The 16,253-nt window shown below is 41.9% G+C and overlaps 1 protein-coding gene across 1 annotated transcript; it reads left to right on the top strand.

Moving 5' to 3' along the window:
- The first annotated feature begins 9,341 nt into the window (after positions 1-9,341).
- LOC106655519 (cytochrome P450 315a1, mitochondrial) lies at positions 9,342-15,361 on the top strand. The gene is made up of 5 exons (XM_014375941.2): positions 9,342-10,155; positions 12,421-12,946; positions 13,035-13,259; positions 14,669-14,881; positions 14,973-15,361. Exons 1-5 carry the CDS (start codon positions 9,731-9,733, stop codon positions 15,087-15,089), a joined length of 1,506 nt encoding a protein of 501 aa, XP_014231427.1. The 5' UTR covers positions 9,342-9,730; the 3' UTR covers positions 15,090-15,361.
- The last annotated feature ends 892 nt before the right edge of the window (positions 15,362-16,253 follow it).

Here is a 16,253-nt window from a genome sequence, read left to right on the forward strand (position 1 = left end):
TTCAAGAGAAGAGTAAGTCAACGAGGAGCATTATTAAATTTTACTAATTATAAAAATGATTTATCATATAAAAAGACTCTAACACTTATCAAAGAATAATTTTGCTATTGACAAGACGACATATTCTCAAAGATTGTTCAATCGTAGGATTTCAAGTTAATAACTCGATGATTTACGCACGAATGAAGTTGCATTGCATTAGGTTAATAAAGATAAAGTGCCAAAACGATTGTGTATTTTATAAGAGTCGAGACAATTTCAAGAAAAACTGCCAAACGTACATAAATCGAGGAAAACTACAAGAGTGATTGGAAGGAAATTGCCGATCGACTAACCGGATGCATGGTGGATACACACGGCGCCGTTTGAAAGATGTCAAAGGTAGGTGATTGATGCTTTTTTTGGTTTTCTTATTCAAAAAATTTTTGGAAATAACTTGTTTATCTAGGTCAAATGCAACTTCGATTTCGATAACTTTTATAGTAGTGATATGCAAAAAAGTTAAATATCTCATCGATGTATACGATTAAAACGGTATTAATGATTTATTCTTTGATTTATTTGCTTGCTGTGATTTAAAAAAAAAAAATTTTTAAAGAAATCACAATACTGCCGGAAAAAAAAAATACAATCTCGAAGTCCTACCGAATCGTTGAAAAATCCAATTAATGAAGTTACCTAATAAGTTTCAAATGAAAGGGAAAGGCAGACCGGTTCTCTATGCTCCGCTGACAAGTTTGCGTAACATCGCGGCATTGACATCATGAAGATCATCGAAATTCGGGAAGGAAATCAATTGCGCACTTGAATTTTTTTGTCATTAACACCGCAATGTCAAGGTCGCGCATATGTACGGCATTACAATTGACGTCGAGAATGTGTCTTTTTACGAACATACATTATGAATTTAATAAAAAAAAAAAGAAGAAGAATTAAGAAGAAGATGAAGATGTTACGTATTCGTTTGCGGCGCTGTCATAATACGCGGAAAATATACAAAAAAGAGAAATAAATAAATAAAGAATAAACAGCGTTTATCGTTAATTTACCCAGACGAGCCTCGCAAATATTTGCGCTGAGTTTTCGAACCAACAAAGTGATCTTCTTTTTTAATTTGTTATTCTTAACTCTCGATTGACTTTTCTTCGGGGCCCAGGTATAATTGTTTTCTCTTCTTTTTTTTCGCAATCATTCCGATAAAATGAAATTAAAAGAAAAAAAAATCGATTCTCATCTTCATAAAGGATGTAAATGTTTGTTCGCCTGCTCCAAATACTCTCTTTCGCGCGTGCGCGCGCGCTTCGCACATTAAAATGCGTAATTAATGTCACACAAGTTCCTGAAAAAAGAAGAAGAAGAAGAAGAAGAAGAAGGAATTTGCTGCTTCACGCACACAAACACCTGGTAATACATGTAATAAAGCTAAATTCAAATGTCAACGAATTTGCTGCGGGGGTTTTTACACGAGCGGCAAACATACACATATACGCGTTCGCCCGCGCGCGCGAATTCCAATGGAAAAATGCGTAATCTCAATTGAATCATCGATATACTAGATAAAAAGAATCCTGTTATTCCGTTTTCGTTTTATTTTATTTTTTCTCCAATTTTTTTTGAGCGCGTTCACGAGCGAGTGCGTATATTTATTTTGATATATTTGTTTTTTTTTTTTCAGCGCGGCGCCGCGTTCGAGCGCCCGGCGCGCGCGCACGAACACGTGGTGGTACAAATGGACCTTGTACGCGCGTTGCTGCTCCTTGCTCATCGGTAAAAAATCCTTCGCGCGTAGCATGGATTTTGGGAATTTTTCCGGTGGGCCGTAAATCGAGGGAAAATTGGTGGCGATGTAATACGTCAAGATTCGTGTGCATGACGTATTGTACAACGTAACAACGGTTTAAAAATGTTTATTTATAAATGTACGTCACTGTATTTATCGAATATTCTTTAAACTCGTGTTTTTACTTTTTTTTTAAAGATGCTGTCGATGAAAAATTATTAGAATTAGAGTAGTAGAGGATTCGAAGCTCCGAAGATTCCCGATCGGCCGCAATAAGGCCACACGCGCTTACATTTATTTATGCTTTCTAGCGCTCGATCTCCGCGCTCGTCGTGTCATTATAATAATTAAGTAATCATCGTATAATATGTCACACTAGGAGCCATTGAATGAAATCACGCGTAAATCTCTGGCTCTTTAAAAAACCGAATTACGACGTAATAGTTACGTCGCGCGCGCGTACCGACGTACGCAGCACAAAATGTCAAACTCGTTTTTCTTCCGTTCGATCGTGTTCCACATATATATACGTCGTTGAGCGTCTTCCTTTTCGAAAATCCATTAGGAGCTGGTTAGAGAGAGAGAGAGAGAGAGAGAGAGAGAGAGAGAGAGAGAGGAATCGTGCATTAAAAGAGGAGTAGGTAGGAGGAGGAGAGCTGAAAATATATCGAGAGACTCGTTTTTCGTTATTTATCATCGTATATATACGCAATTCTAATGGCACATACGTATGTGTTTCGTTCCGTAGCACAATTTATATATATAAACTTTCACATAGATAAAGAGCGATCTATCATACAGCCTCCTACGTATAGTAGGTACGCGCGCGCGCGCGCATACACTCATACGGCACGAGATGTTGCAAATCGAGAGCGAGGAGTGAAAGGAGGAAAATTCGAGGGGCGGCGGGTTGGTGGGAAGCTACGCAGGTCTTTGTATATATAGCGTCTAAGCGGGTGGCACGCGAGCTACACAAACACACACACACACACATACACGACGACGTCGCTCGCGCAGAGGTATACAGGAGACAGTCCCCGGAGCCGCAGGCAGAGATACGACAGTTCCCCGCGAGTGCGCCCACACGGAGAGCGAGAGACCACCGACTCGATCCCGAAAAATCCTCCAAAGACGTCGTCCTCTCCGTGTGTCTGCGGACCTCTGTCCTGTTTCGATACGCTATATACAAGTATATATAAGCGGGTTAAATTCCGCTGCGAAGCGCCGCAAGACGCATCGTCGCAGTCGGTCGGTCGTCGTCTAGGAGCGCACGATGTTACTCTACGTTTGCACCTTCTTATTGTATTATATAGGAGAAGCGGTGGTGTGACTCTATCGTCGCGTGAATCATACGGCGTAAAAGCAGAGACATTAGTGGATGGTGTTGTTGTTGTTGTTGTTGTGGTTGTGGTTGTTTTATTTTTGGTTTTTGCTTCGACGCCGGCCAGTGACTCGATCGGCCTTTCGAGAACATACCGATCGCTCCTTTAAATCGGTGTACGCTTTTCATCCTCACCGAGTTCGTACGTACACCTCTTTTTCATTTAGGTAAGTATATAAAAGTGTGATATCGAACAAAAAAAAAATACGCGCAACGAATGCAGTCATTCGAATTTTTACGTCCTCTGTCATAAGATTCTTCGCGTTCTTTCTTTACTTTTTTCTTTTCTTCGCGCGCAGCTATTGTTATGTAAACGCATATACGTTCGGCCCGCGAGTGCAATGAAAACAAATGAATTTTCCATATATTCCGAAAATAAAAAGAAAGAAAAAGTTGCAGTGTATCTGCGATTCTCCGACAAAATATAAAGTTGAAGAGAGGAGGAAAGAAAGAACGTAAAAAAAAGAGAGAAAACTCGAAATGCACAAGACTCGCGTATATGGCTGATTCTACCGAATGCTTGTGACGCCTTTTCGGAGCACGCGATGAAAATTCAGAAAAAAAAATTTGGATTACGGATTTTTTGGATTGCAAGCTTTGTTTGAAATCTAGGATAAATATCAAAATTAATGATGTGATAGGACATCGATTTCCGATCCCTTGATACAGGTCAATTATAGTTCGTCGAATCGAGAATTTCTTTCTGTATGCCTTCATCGTCCAATAAAAGCTTGCAAGCTTTAATCTTATTCAAGTTTGCAAGTCATAGGTAAATGGAAAAATGGAAAATTCGTTCGCCGATTACCGATTTATCGGTATTCATCATCGGTAATTTCTTAATGTTTAAAAGTTAAGCTTAAGCATAAATGTAGGTGCTCAACGTGTTATAATCAAGTTTTGTTTGTACATGCAAAATTTCGAATGGTTTTTGAGCCTTTCAAGTTCCTAGTGTATCATCGACATTACAGAATCCAAGAATCGCGCGTGTTTTCGAGAGAATCAGCCATATACGTACGAAACATGCCACGCCGCGTATATATACAACGAAAAGAAATTAAAAGAGAAAAAAAAAAAAAAAGAAAAGTCGACGAATCATTTGAATAAATGTTTTTGTAAAATAAGTACGCATACCGGTCTTTTTCGTATATATCGTACGCGCGCCTCCCGGTCTCCCTCCTGCCACCACACTACACCACACCACACCGCTGCTGCTGCACATTATGCAGTTTTGCCGATGCTCGTTGGCCTAAACGATATATACGCGCATAATATAAACACGCCGCAGTCGATCTACGCGCTCGTGTGCGTGCGGACCTCGCACCCGGTCAGGTTCGGCATGCAGTACGCACCCACGCACGCACGTATACACACACAGATGCGAAGCGTGTGCGTGTATCGTTATAGTAGCTGTACATAATATACATATTACGAGTAGCGATCGCGAAGAAGAGAGAGAAAGAGGAAGAGAGAAAAAGATGCACGGCGTAATATATATAATAATAAACACACACGGATCAGGCCGAGGCTGTAGCTGCGGAATCAGTGAGTTTTCGTGAGTGCGTTTGTACGGGCCTGTGCGTGCGTGTGTGTGTGTTGCACTCGCTGCGCGTTAATAGCGAGAGAGAAAGAGAGAGAGAGAGAGAGAGAGAGAGAGAGAGAGTCGAGAGGTGCAATGCTCTCTCACTCTCGTTTCACGGTGCACACAAACGGGCGGCGGCGGCGGCGCTCGCTTACACAGGCAGAGAGGTAACGACCCTGACCGTGAGCTTTGCGCGATGCCCCACACTCGAGCTCACACACTCACACGCTTACGTAAATGCATATATCTTACGCACACACACACACACACGCACGCACACATGAGTCACCACGAGACTTTTTTTGTGGGATACCTGGCGCTTCACACGTATATACGCGCGCCAAGTGATTTTCGCGGTTTTGTGCGGGAAAAAAAAAATTCTAATCTAATAATGTGTGTCGTCGCCTATAGTGCGCCGCGTCTCGGGTCTGCCATACTTGTCTCTCTCACACACATACACACACGGATATATGCACACATAGACTCCTGCGCCACATAGTCCTCGTCGGAGCGCGCCTCGTTATGCTACATGCCCCGTTGACTGTTATGCAGCGTTACACGACGTTGTACGTCTTTTTTTTTGTGCGTTTGCGTATACGAGTGTTTGTGTGTTGTAGAGAATTGAATAAAAAAAATTTGGAAAAAAAAACGTTGCGTGGGAGCAAAAGTACACACACACACACACACACATACACAGAGAGAGAGAAACACAGTTAAAGCAAAGCATATACCCAGCGCAGAGTGCATATAGATATAATGCATGATGTTTCGGAGGGGGTATACTACTTGTTATATACATACATATCTAAATGTGCACTCTCTGCTGCATTTCTCTCTCTCTCTCTCTCTCTCTCTCTTTCGCTGCGGATAAAAAATATTTATACATCCACTTGTGCATGTGCATTCGAGCATGCGAAGATAGAGAGAGAGAGAGAGAGAGAAAGAAAACGAGAGAGAGACGATGCACTTGTGTATTAAAATGTGCGTGTATATATGTATATTATGAATGCGCAAGACCCCCTCCACGGCCACCTGCAAGCAGCAGCAGATTGGCATCCCCCTGCCTCTGTATAATACTGTTGCCGCTTAGCAGCTACTGCCGCTATATACCTATATACATGCAACAACTACTACTACTACTACTCTTTTTTAACTCTCGCGCGGCGCGCGCGGGCGAGATATCGGTGGCCGCCTCTTTCGCGAGTTACACAGATCGCGAGGCGCGCTTCATATACACTCTTCGTCCGTGCGCGCGTCCGATCACTACTCTCCAAGTGTATGCACGAGATAAAATATATAATGTAGTAAAACGTGTGTGCGTGCCCGATCCTCGTTATCGTCCCATTTGTGCATGTGTATCGTCGTTCGCGTGCCCCGCGGGATACGAGCGATCCCCCCCCCCCCCCCNAGAGTTTATAGAAGCAAAAAGTTTTGGCGGATGAAATAACGTCATTTGAAATTGTCCCGCGCCGATCCGACCTGTGACCTTCTCTCGCGCCGAGGTGTTCCGGTGCGACGGACTCGATCCATTGCCACTCTCTCTCTCTCTCTCTCTCTCTCTCTCTCTCTCTCTAAATTTTTTTTTTTGCTCCTTATTTAAATGAAAATGCAGAAAGTTTCGCGTGTGCCACACCGTACTCTGTGCCGAGGAGAACAACGCCGATACAACGATGAAAACCAAAATAAACGATGCCAAAGCGTACCGGTGTCTCGTCTCGATCGCATTTGACGCGATCAGTGCCACACGAGTGTTGTTGCCGTTGTCGTTGTTGTTGTTGTGCGAGTTCGACTGAGTGATTTTGCTGCCTCGTTCGTACGAGATTTGCTCTCAAAATCTCAGGTGAATATGTTGATCGATTTATCATTTTACGCATTTGACGAAAAAAGATCGGTCGGTGCGACGGGCGCGCGTTCCGCGAATCACGTATACACGCGCGCGAGGCGCACCGAAATTTGCGCGCAGCACGCGGAAGTCTGAATTAATTTTTTTTTTTTTTTCATTTCGATAATATTTATAATGCCACTGCCGCTGCTTTAACAGCCGCGCGCGCAGCAAGTTACTCAATAATAATTTCCGAGTCGCGAGACGAGAGATAATCTTCCGCGCGCCGGGCGAGCTATATACTATATTCGCGCGAAAAGGAACTATACTTCGCGAGCGCGCCGCGAACTAGCTTATCGTTGCTCGCGACGTGCATGTATCCGCATTATTACGTTGTATGCCCGGCACATATAACTTTTTTCATCGTTAAGTAATTAAATTTAATTCCGAACTTTGTTAATCTTATTTACTTTTTTGTTCTCTCTCTTCCTCTCTTTTTTTTCTCGAATCGTCTTCTTTTAATTATGCGCTCGGAATTTCTCAATCATCATCGCCGACCATATTAATTATCAAAGCCGATGATTAGCGATGAATTAATACAAAAAAAAAAAGAAGAATATAGAGATACGCGCATATTTCAGTCTAATTTTAAAATCGATTAATCGCTTAATTATTTCTTCTTCTTCTTCTTCTTTCTCTTATCCTTCATCTCGTTATTATTTCTTCTAAATAAAAATCCGCCGAATCATAATAATCGGAATGCTCTGCTCGATTTGTCGTGTGAAAAATTCAATTCGCCACTCGAGACTCTGTCTCCGGGCGCGCGCGCACTCGAGAGAGCTGAGCCGGCACAATTTCACATATATATATCGTATTATACGAAATTCGACTTACACACCTATTGATGTATATTCCTTTTTTTACGCGAACGCGCGAAATACGAAGATGTGTGTCCTGTGTCGTTTCGTGCGTGCCGTGTAAGAGAGAGACGAGGAAAAAAATCACGCGTGATATTATTATGCCCAATTATCGATGCGATCAGCGAATTTCGAGCTCACGCGCGCGTGTACGCTTTTTGCTCGAAAAATATGTATGTATTTTTTTTTTCTCTCTTCTTCTTCAACTTCGGGCTAATTAAATGCATATTTCTGATTCCAAGAGTCACGAACACACACACATCAGGATACGAATGTAATGCTGTATTTTATATTAAAGAAACCGAAAATGCGAATATTATATCGGCGGACGTGTATATCGTCTCGGCGTGCGAGATACTTGAATTTTTTACTCCTTCCCTCGGCGTTTCTTCGGCTTTTCCGACTTTACGATCTCTCTCATATTGCAACCCGAGATGAAAATATACGCAATTATCGCTAAATACGTATTGGTTTCTCTCTGACATTATCATTGATAAATTCGCGCGCGTCCGAAATCCGAGAGAGCTCGCGCGCGCGTATTTAAACATGAACGCATAATAGCGTACACGCCAAGATTAAAACGAAAATTAACCACTTCTTCCTGTTTTCCTTTTTCTCTCTCTTTCTCTATCGAATTTACGTCAATAAAATATACATAAGTACGCATGAACTTTTGGATAATGTATATTTTTTTCTTTCATCGACATTTTTAAATGAAAAAATTGCTCGATTCACACGAAATAATTAACATTTCCTTGACGATCGCTGATACGTATATAATTTTTCGGTGCATGCCAATGTGCATGCAAGCATGTGTACTACGAGACGCAGCTCTCGCTATCAGCTCGCGCTGGCCGGGGCTATATACGTTCGACTTACATATTCGCACGAACGCACGTCCAACGAAATATTTAATATAGTGCATATACATGGGTGATTTTTCAGCAACTATTGCAACTTGTCGATGTGTCATCGAATATTTTTTTTTTCATTCAAAGCAGAGCTTACGTAGAGTTTACGCAGCTCGTATCTACTTTTTCTTCTTTGCAATATTGGATTATTCTTATAAAAGGTGCCGCCCTTTTTTTTGAAAACTCGTCCAATTCAAGTACAAGTCGCTAATTTTGAAAAAAAAAAAAAAATATCGAGTTCCCGACTGCTCCTAAAATTACGTTACAAATAATAATCACGATTTGAACGAATTGAAAACGACAATTTAACCGTTCGCGATATTTTCGACCACTTTGAATGTGGTGGTACACTACTTTCAGTCTCCGCCGCTAGATGTCGATTACCGCGATACCTGCAAATCTGCAAGTGGCTAAGTCAAAATAATTGTATAAATGAAAAGCAATATGATAACTTTTTATAGTAACTTCATGATAACTTAATATGATAACTAAATATGATAACTTGTATGAAAATTACGAAAATCACCCATATATACGAATGCGAAACAGCAGCAGCACAGATCTCGTTAGGTGAATAACGAAGCGCGCTGCAGCTGAGAATCGATCAACAATTTTGTTTACGCGCCAGCCAACGAAATCGGGCCGATTTACACACACACACACACACACACACACACACACACACACACACACACACACACGCACATACATCTATATAAATGATAACTTTTCTCTCTCTCTCTCTCTCTCTCTCTCTCGCTCTCTTGTAAATAAATTATACATAAATTTTGGTAATAGCGGTGTCCTTTGCGTCAGACGAAGACGCGAGCGAATCTTTATTTCTCTCTCTCTTTCATCCGCTCGTCTGGCACTGAATAATATTCGCAATGCGATACCATGGGCGCGATGCTCGATAACAACAATGTTATATAGTACGTATCGTATCGTACATCGAGTACTAATTTCCCAACAATAACACTTGGCAGTCGCGTATATAGATACATATTTACTATGTATAGCGTCTATTAAATAAGACTCGCTCGCGGACTTTAGTCGCTCGTCTCCGCGATCTCTCCCTCCCTCCCTCTCGATCGTCTATATCATTCGTTGTACTCGCGTTCGGTCGAAAAAAAAAAAAGATTATCGGCTATCGCGCGCACGCGCCCGCGTGTATTATATATGTATATACAACGTAATATAAAGTTTATAACACGAGAAAATCGTGCTGTGCACTTTGCAGTGAGAATCAGCCGGAGCCGGAGTCGTGAGAGCCGCAGAGCAGCAGCAGCAGCAGTAGCAGCATCGGCCTCGGGTGCTCGTGAAACTACTCGCTGAACACGATGAAGCGCATCTCGAGGCTCTGCTTGTCGGCGATACAGCAGCAGCGAGCCACGACCACCACCACCACCACGGGACAGTATGGGCTTCCGAGCAAATCCACGTCGTCGTCGTCATCGTCGTCTTCACCAGCAGTAGCCGCAGCGGAGATGCCGGACTTGCGCGGTCCACCCTGGATCGGACCGCTGGCCTCGATCCTGGCCTCGGGAGGCGGCAAGTATCTGCACGAGTACGCGGACAAGCGACACAAGCGATACGGCTCGTGCTTTCGGGGGAGAGTGGGACCGACCCAGGCGTTGTTCGTCGCGGGCTCCGACGACATCAGGGAGGTGTTTCGACTGGAGGGCGCGACGCCCCAGCACTTTTTGCCCGAGGCCTGGTCGCTCTACAACCAGCTGAGGGGACGCAAGCGCGGACTGTTGTTCATGTGAGAGACCGATAAAAACAAAACAAAAAAACATATTTATATTATTTTATATATTCGCGCGTGTGTGTTTAAGAAAGAGAGTTGCATACGATCGAAGCACACGCCGTGGTCGTCACGAGTGAAAATTAATCAATGCCGCGCGGATATCTTTTCACGAGCTGCCCTCGAGCTTGCGAGCGTGTATAATGCAACGAAAAAAAAAAAAAAAAACATACATGCATCGAAGATCGCGAATCGCGCCGATGCTCATGGTTATCCCCCGCCTTACATTGAACTCGTGTCAAAGACATGTACGATACGAGCGACGAATATAATCGAGTGCATCGTCGTGCGCACGTTTCGCAATATATGGGCGAGTCCCCCACGTGACTGTTTTTCCGATACAATTAATCTCTCTCTTTAAAGTTAAAATTAATCGTACACGTGCGGTGCCGTACCCTACTTGTATACTTACTTGCTTGTATACATTGCAGCGCAATTAATGCGGAACTATTGATCTTTAATTTTAATTTTAATGCGAGCTCGTACGAAGTGCACGTGTTTTTCGAGAAACGACGAGAATTACGATTACGAGCGATGATGTTTCGCGCTGAATGAACGCGTTTGATTTAATGTATTTTTTAACGAGTTTGCAACTTCGTAGCGTGCATCTAAATAAAAATTTTACGCAGCAAAACTACGAGACCATTTTAAGTGTGATAAATCCTATGAACGGCTTTTTTAAAACGATTCATAAAAACAATTTAAGTAAATTAAAATTTTTGTCCAATTAGATGTTTAATCTCAACAAAAAGTTCATTTCATTATAATTTTTCTTTATTACAAATATACGATCACGGGATTTGCCCATATATCTAAATACGCTGCAACTTGCACTTATTTTTTTCTCTCTCTCTCTCTTTCTGCTTGGCTCTCTCGGTCAGTCAAGCTCATGGCGAGCGGCGCATCAATCGGGCCCGATTCATCTCTCATTAATGTGTTCTGTGGCTCGGTTCTAGCTACGTATACAGAATAAATAAACTCCGCAGAGAATGCGCGCATACCTATATATATATGCGCTCTCTATAGCCATGTATATATATAATCATTACGGCACACAAGTCGCGCGCACAAATGTATATACTCGGTTCATTCACTCGGAAGAGGCATGCGTATATGGTGGATTCCCCGTCGAATTCGAGGGTTCGAAAACTATTTTTGTTCTTCGTCGTGTCGTGAAGAAACTCTGCTATTTCGAAAGAATTAGTTTGCCCTTGTCTTACCTAAATATGGCCATTTCACTAAATTCTTGGTTTATGATATATTTGACAAAAATTTTAAAGATGTAGTTTGAGTTACTTTGAGAAAGAGTATCACATATCATATCTTTCATCAAGAAATTATTAAATTTAGAAGAAAATATGTTCCTAAAGTATTTGAGCACTGTAAGAGCTTGCGAACGCAGAGAAACAAAAAAGCCAAAATCTTATCAAGTTCAATCCGGAGTTTTAATGAAGAACAATTTAGGAAGCTTTTTTATAAAGCCAGCTCTATAATGTTCATTAAAGTCTGATAAATTTATGAGTCACGAAAGAATCAAATATTTGATGCTGATGAAAAAGCTGTGTTCTTGAATTTCTTGAAGGCCATGAACGTGACAGAAAACGTCAGAAGCTCGCCCAAAGCTCACCCAAAGCTTCTTCGCGACATTATACACGCTCGCCCAACAGCGATCGAACATTTTTCCAAATAATTCTACAATTAACATTCGACTTTGCTCTCTCTCTTAAAAAAAAGACTGCGTCCGTATCAACTAGCATTTTCCCTCGTTTTCTACATCTTTGCAAATACACACGCGAAGCAAAAAAAAGATAAAAAATTATGTATCGTCATCGCGGCGCGTCCGTCACGAACGCGTGCGCGCACACGCTCGGCAGCGGCGGTATAATATTTTTTTTTTTTTTTGCTCGCGACAACGATTTATCATCTCGCGTTATACGCTCGAGCCGTGCGAGGGGTGGAAATTAATTATTTTTTAATTGAGATTACAGAGAGACCGGAGCATAATCTCCCCCGTCGTTAGAGAAAATTTGTATCTCTCTCTCTCTGTGTTGGAGTCGAGTCGAGAGTTGTGTGCGTGCGAGAGATCCCGCCGCGTATACGAGCTCGTAAACCAGATAAATCCAATTTTACTGCAGTCTCTCTCTTTCTCTCTCTCTCTCTCACACATTCTTTGAATATAATTTCTTTTCTTTTTCTCTTTCCCTCGCTCGCACACTCACGCAGGGAAGGCCAAGAGTGGCTCGATTACCGGCGAGTGATGAACAAGCTGCTGCTGGCCCCGGACTCGCTGGGCCACATGAGCCGGCCCTGCGAGGAGACGGCCCGCGGCCTCCTCGACTCTTGGCGCGCCTACGAGGATCCGCGCTGCGTGCCCGATCTCGAGCATCGGCTCTATCAGTGGTCGATCGAGGTGCTGCTGGCCACCCTGATGGGCACGCCCTGGTCGGCCTATCGGCCGCGCGTCTCCAGCGAGCTGGGCCGGCTGTCGCGCTGCCTCAGCGGCATGTTCGAGCACTCGGTGGTGCTGGCCCGGCTGCCCGCAACCTGGGCCCAGCGACTCGGCCTGCCGGCCTGGCGCGGCTTCGTCGCCAAGACGGATTACTCGTTCGAGACGGTCGAGCGGATCGTCGACGAGATGGCCAGATGCCCCGAGACCGACGGACTGCTGAGGCGCATGATGGACAGCGGCGTGCGAGGCGAGATGCTCAACAGGATCGTCATCGATCTGATTTTCGCAGCCGGTGATACCGTGAGTCGATTTTCGATCTATTTTCCTTTTTCCTTTTTTTTTATGGAAATTAACGACCGTGTGTGTGTGTGTATGTTGGATCGCGCAGACGGCCTACGCAATGCAGTGGCTGCTGCTGTCGCTCGCGGCCAATCCCGAGGTCCAGGAGGAGCTGCACGAGCTCACGAGGGGCCTGGAGACGCGAGAGATACTGGCCCAGCCGCTGCTCAAGGGCGCCATACGCGAGTCCATGCGGCTCTATCCGATCGCGCCCTTCCTCACCAGAATACTCACCCAGGACACTCTGCTGTCCGGCTACCCGGCCTACAAGGGCGTGAGTATTATCGAAACGATCGGTTTGAAGCGTTTGAAAATGTGTCGGTTATTTTTTTTCTGTCGACGATTTATCGTCTTAAAAGTATCGAGTACATTTTGAAGGAATCGAGGATGACGATTCAACTACTTGAAAAAACGTTATATCGCTTTACGACTACTTGAAGTGTACGAACGATAATACTGCTTCGAGTCGCCGCCACTAGATGGCGAGTACCTTTTTTCTGTAAACCTGCAAGTGGTATGGCTGTGTAAAAGTTTTTAAATGCCAATAAATCTACTACTACTACGACTTCTGCAAACGTTAACGTCCAAATAATTGTATAAGATGAAGCCTGTTTAAAAAACATGATATTTTCAACATTAGGGCTAACAGGGGGCTTAATTATTTTTCATTTTTCAATTACAGTACTAGGCTGTAAAAGTGAAAAAAAATGTTTTTTTCAAGAACACACACGATAACCCTTTTCAATCGCCTATTTGAAAGTATTTTGTCCAGTTAGATACTTAAAAACAGTTAATAATGAGGGTATTGACCCTCAACGCAAGCTATACGCATATCTAAGCTACCTGTCGTAGAAAACCAAGAGCAAGCATTAATCTATCGTAGCTCATGTGGTTTCATTTTGTTCGAAAGCCAATTGGCCATGGTCGCAACCAAAAGCTAGCCATAAGATGAACTGTAGCTACTTGTGTGTACAAATATCTAGAATTTAGTATTCATTTTTTATCATTTTCCATAAATTAATTTCACTTTGCTATATGTACAAGTAGCTACAGTTCATCTTATGGCTAGCTTTTGGTTGCGACCATGGCCAATTGGCTATCGTACAAAATGAAACCAATTGGGGTACCATCGATTAATGCTTACTCTTGGATTTCTACGACAGGTAGCTTAGATATGCGTATAGCTTGCGTTGAGGACCAATACCCTCATTATTATTGTACTTAACTGTTTCTAAGTATGTAACTGGGCAAAATACTTTCAAATAGGGTTTTGAAAAGGGTTATCATGTGTGTTCTTAAAAAAAACATTTTTTTCACTTTTACAGCCTAGTACTGTAATTGAAAAATGAAAAATAATTAAGCCCCCTGTTGGCCCTTAAATGGGATATTTACTCTAAGGCAAATTCTCATTACAATGTAATGAATAAAAAATGACTGGACCTTTTGTTCAATAATAAACTCTAAATAACGGTGGTTGCTGAGAAAAAATTCGGATGTTTTTATTTTTGTGAAAAATGAATACACCGACTCAAATTGAATTGCAATCGTCCTCATAAATCCAGTTCTAGGGGCGTTTTTTTAGACCCACGACACATTTTCATTACCCCCAAAAACGAGAAAATCGCTCGATACAATTGTCCTTCTTTCCCCTTACTGACTCGCGAATTCATATATATCTCGCAGGAGCTCATCGTCATCTCGTTGTACACGAGCAGCCGGGACGAGGGCAACTTCGAGCGGGCGAGCGAGTTTCTGCCGCGCCGCTGGCTGCGCAACGACAAGGGCGAATTCAACGGGGTGCTCTGCGCCAACATGTCGCTGCCCTTCTCCATGGGCGTGAGGAGCTGCATCGGCCGCAAGCTCGCCGACGCCCAGATCGCCATCACCACGGCTGCGGTAAAAAAATATTACGATGATTCGAGTGGATCGATTCGGAAAATTATTTGCTATAATCTTTGTTGTTGGCTTTTTTTTTCTCGTAAAACAGCTTCTAAAGAAATACCAAATCGACGTACTCAACAAGGACAGGGTGAAGATAAAGCTCCGCTTGATATCCGCCCCGTCGAGACCATTGGAGCTTCGACTGACGCCCAGGAAAGAGTGAAGAAAAGCCCCGCGCCCGTTTCCACCTCCCCCGCCGCCAATCAGAATAGAGAAGAGTCGCACCGAGGGGTTGGCGTTGCGACCGTCCAATCGCAACGCCAACTTTTCTTCTTTCTTTCATCCCTCCATTATTATTATTATTATTATTTTTTTAGTCTCGAGCTATCTTCGTTAAGTACATATTTCTACGTAAGAATATACTTTATTGATGTTTAATTTTTAAAAACTATCGACTGATGAATTAAAATATATAAATATTTATAATTATTTATTATGACATATATAGATTATATATTTTTACGATGTATGTTAAAAGAATGTATTTTTTTCTATATGAGCTATGTTTGTATTTTTATACTTGTGAAATGTGTTTCATTTTGATAATTATATTGTTTTCTTTATTTTTATATCTATAGTTGACTGTCTTATAAAACAGTGTAAAAATATTTTATTATTATCGTAAAATAAATCATAGATATTTTTTGGTACAAATAATGAACAAAAAATCATGTTTATATTCTAATGGAATGAAAATTGTTAAGTTTTTTTGGGAGCTAGTATATATCGTCTTAAAAAACGGCAATTTGTTTACATTTAATAATCTCCAATGACCTACCTCGTCTCAATTCTGTATCTTTCTTTTTTATCAAGGTTTTCTTTACCCGTTCAAAGTCAAAAAATGAATGTAAATCGTTGAGTACTCGTAATTTTTGGGCTATAAAACGTCATTTTATAATTTATCGCCGATGTCTTTTAACGCTAAGTGAAGTCCGAGAGAAATTATGTTAAATTTCAGGAAAGGGAAAAAATAATAATCAATTCAGAATTGATTTAAATTATAATTTTTTATTATTGAACAATTAATATATACAGGAAAGACGTACATCGTATCTTTGGCTGAGAAAATTATTTTTCACGAAAGCTCATAGGCTCATCATTATATCATCAATGTTACATTTACAGTTTCAACCATACAAAAAGCGTACAAAACATGTTTTATTTTGAATTAAAAAAAATAAAATAAACGGAAAAGAATTATTGTTTTTTCAATGGTAATTACACAATAAATTGTTTAGTATTTATCCTCATTCCAGTTCACAATGAATGCAGTTGATTATTTTTGATTATTTAATTAGTTTATTATTGGGACCGTGGGGTATAAACC

Source organism: Trichogramma pretiosum, unplaced genomic scaffold (assembly GCF_000599845.2).
Source record: "Trichogramma pretiosum strain Unisexual culture from Peru unplaced genomic scaffold, Tpre_2.0 scaffold73, whole genome shotgun sequence".
Taxonomy (NCBI): domain Eukaryota; kingdom Metazoa; phylum Arthropoda; class Insecta; order Hymenoptera; family Trichogrammatidae; genus Trichogramma; species Trichogramma pretiosum.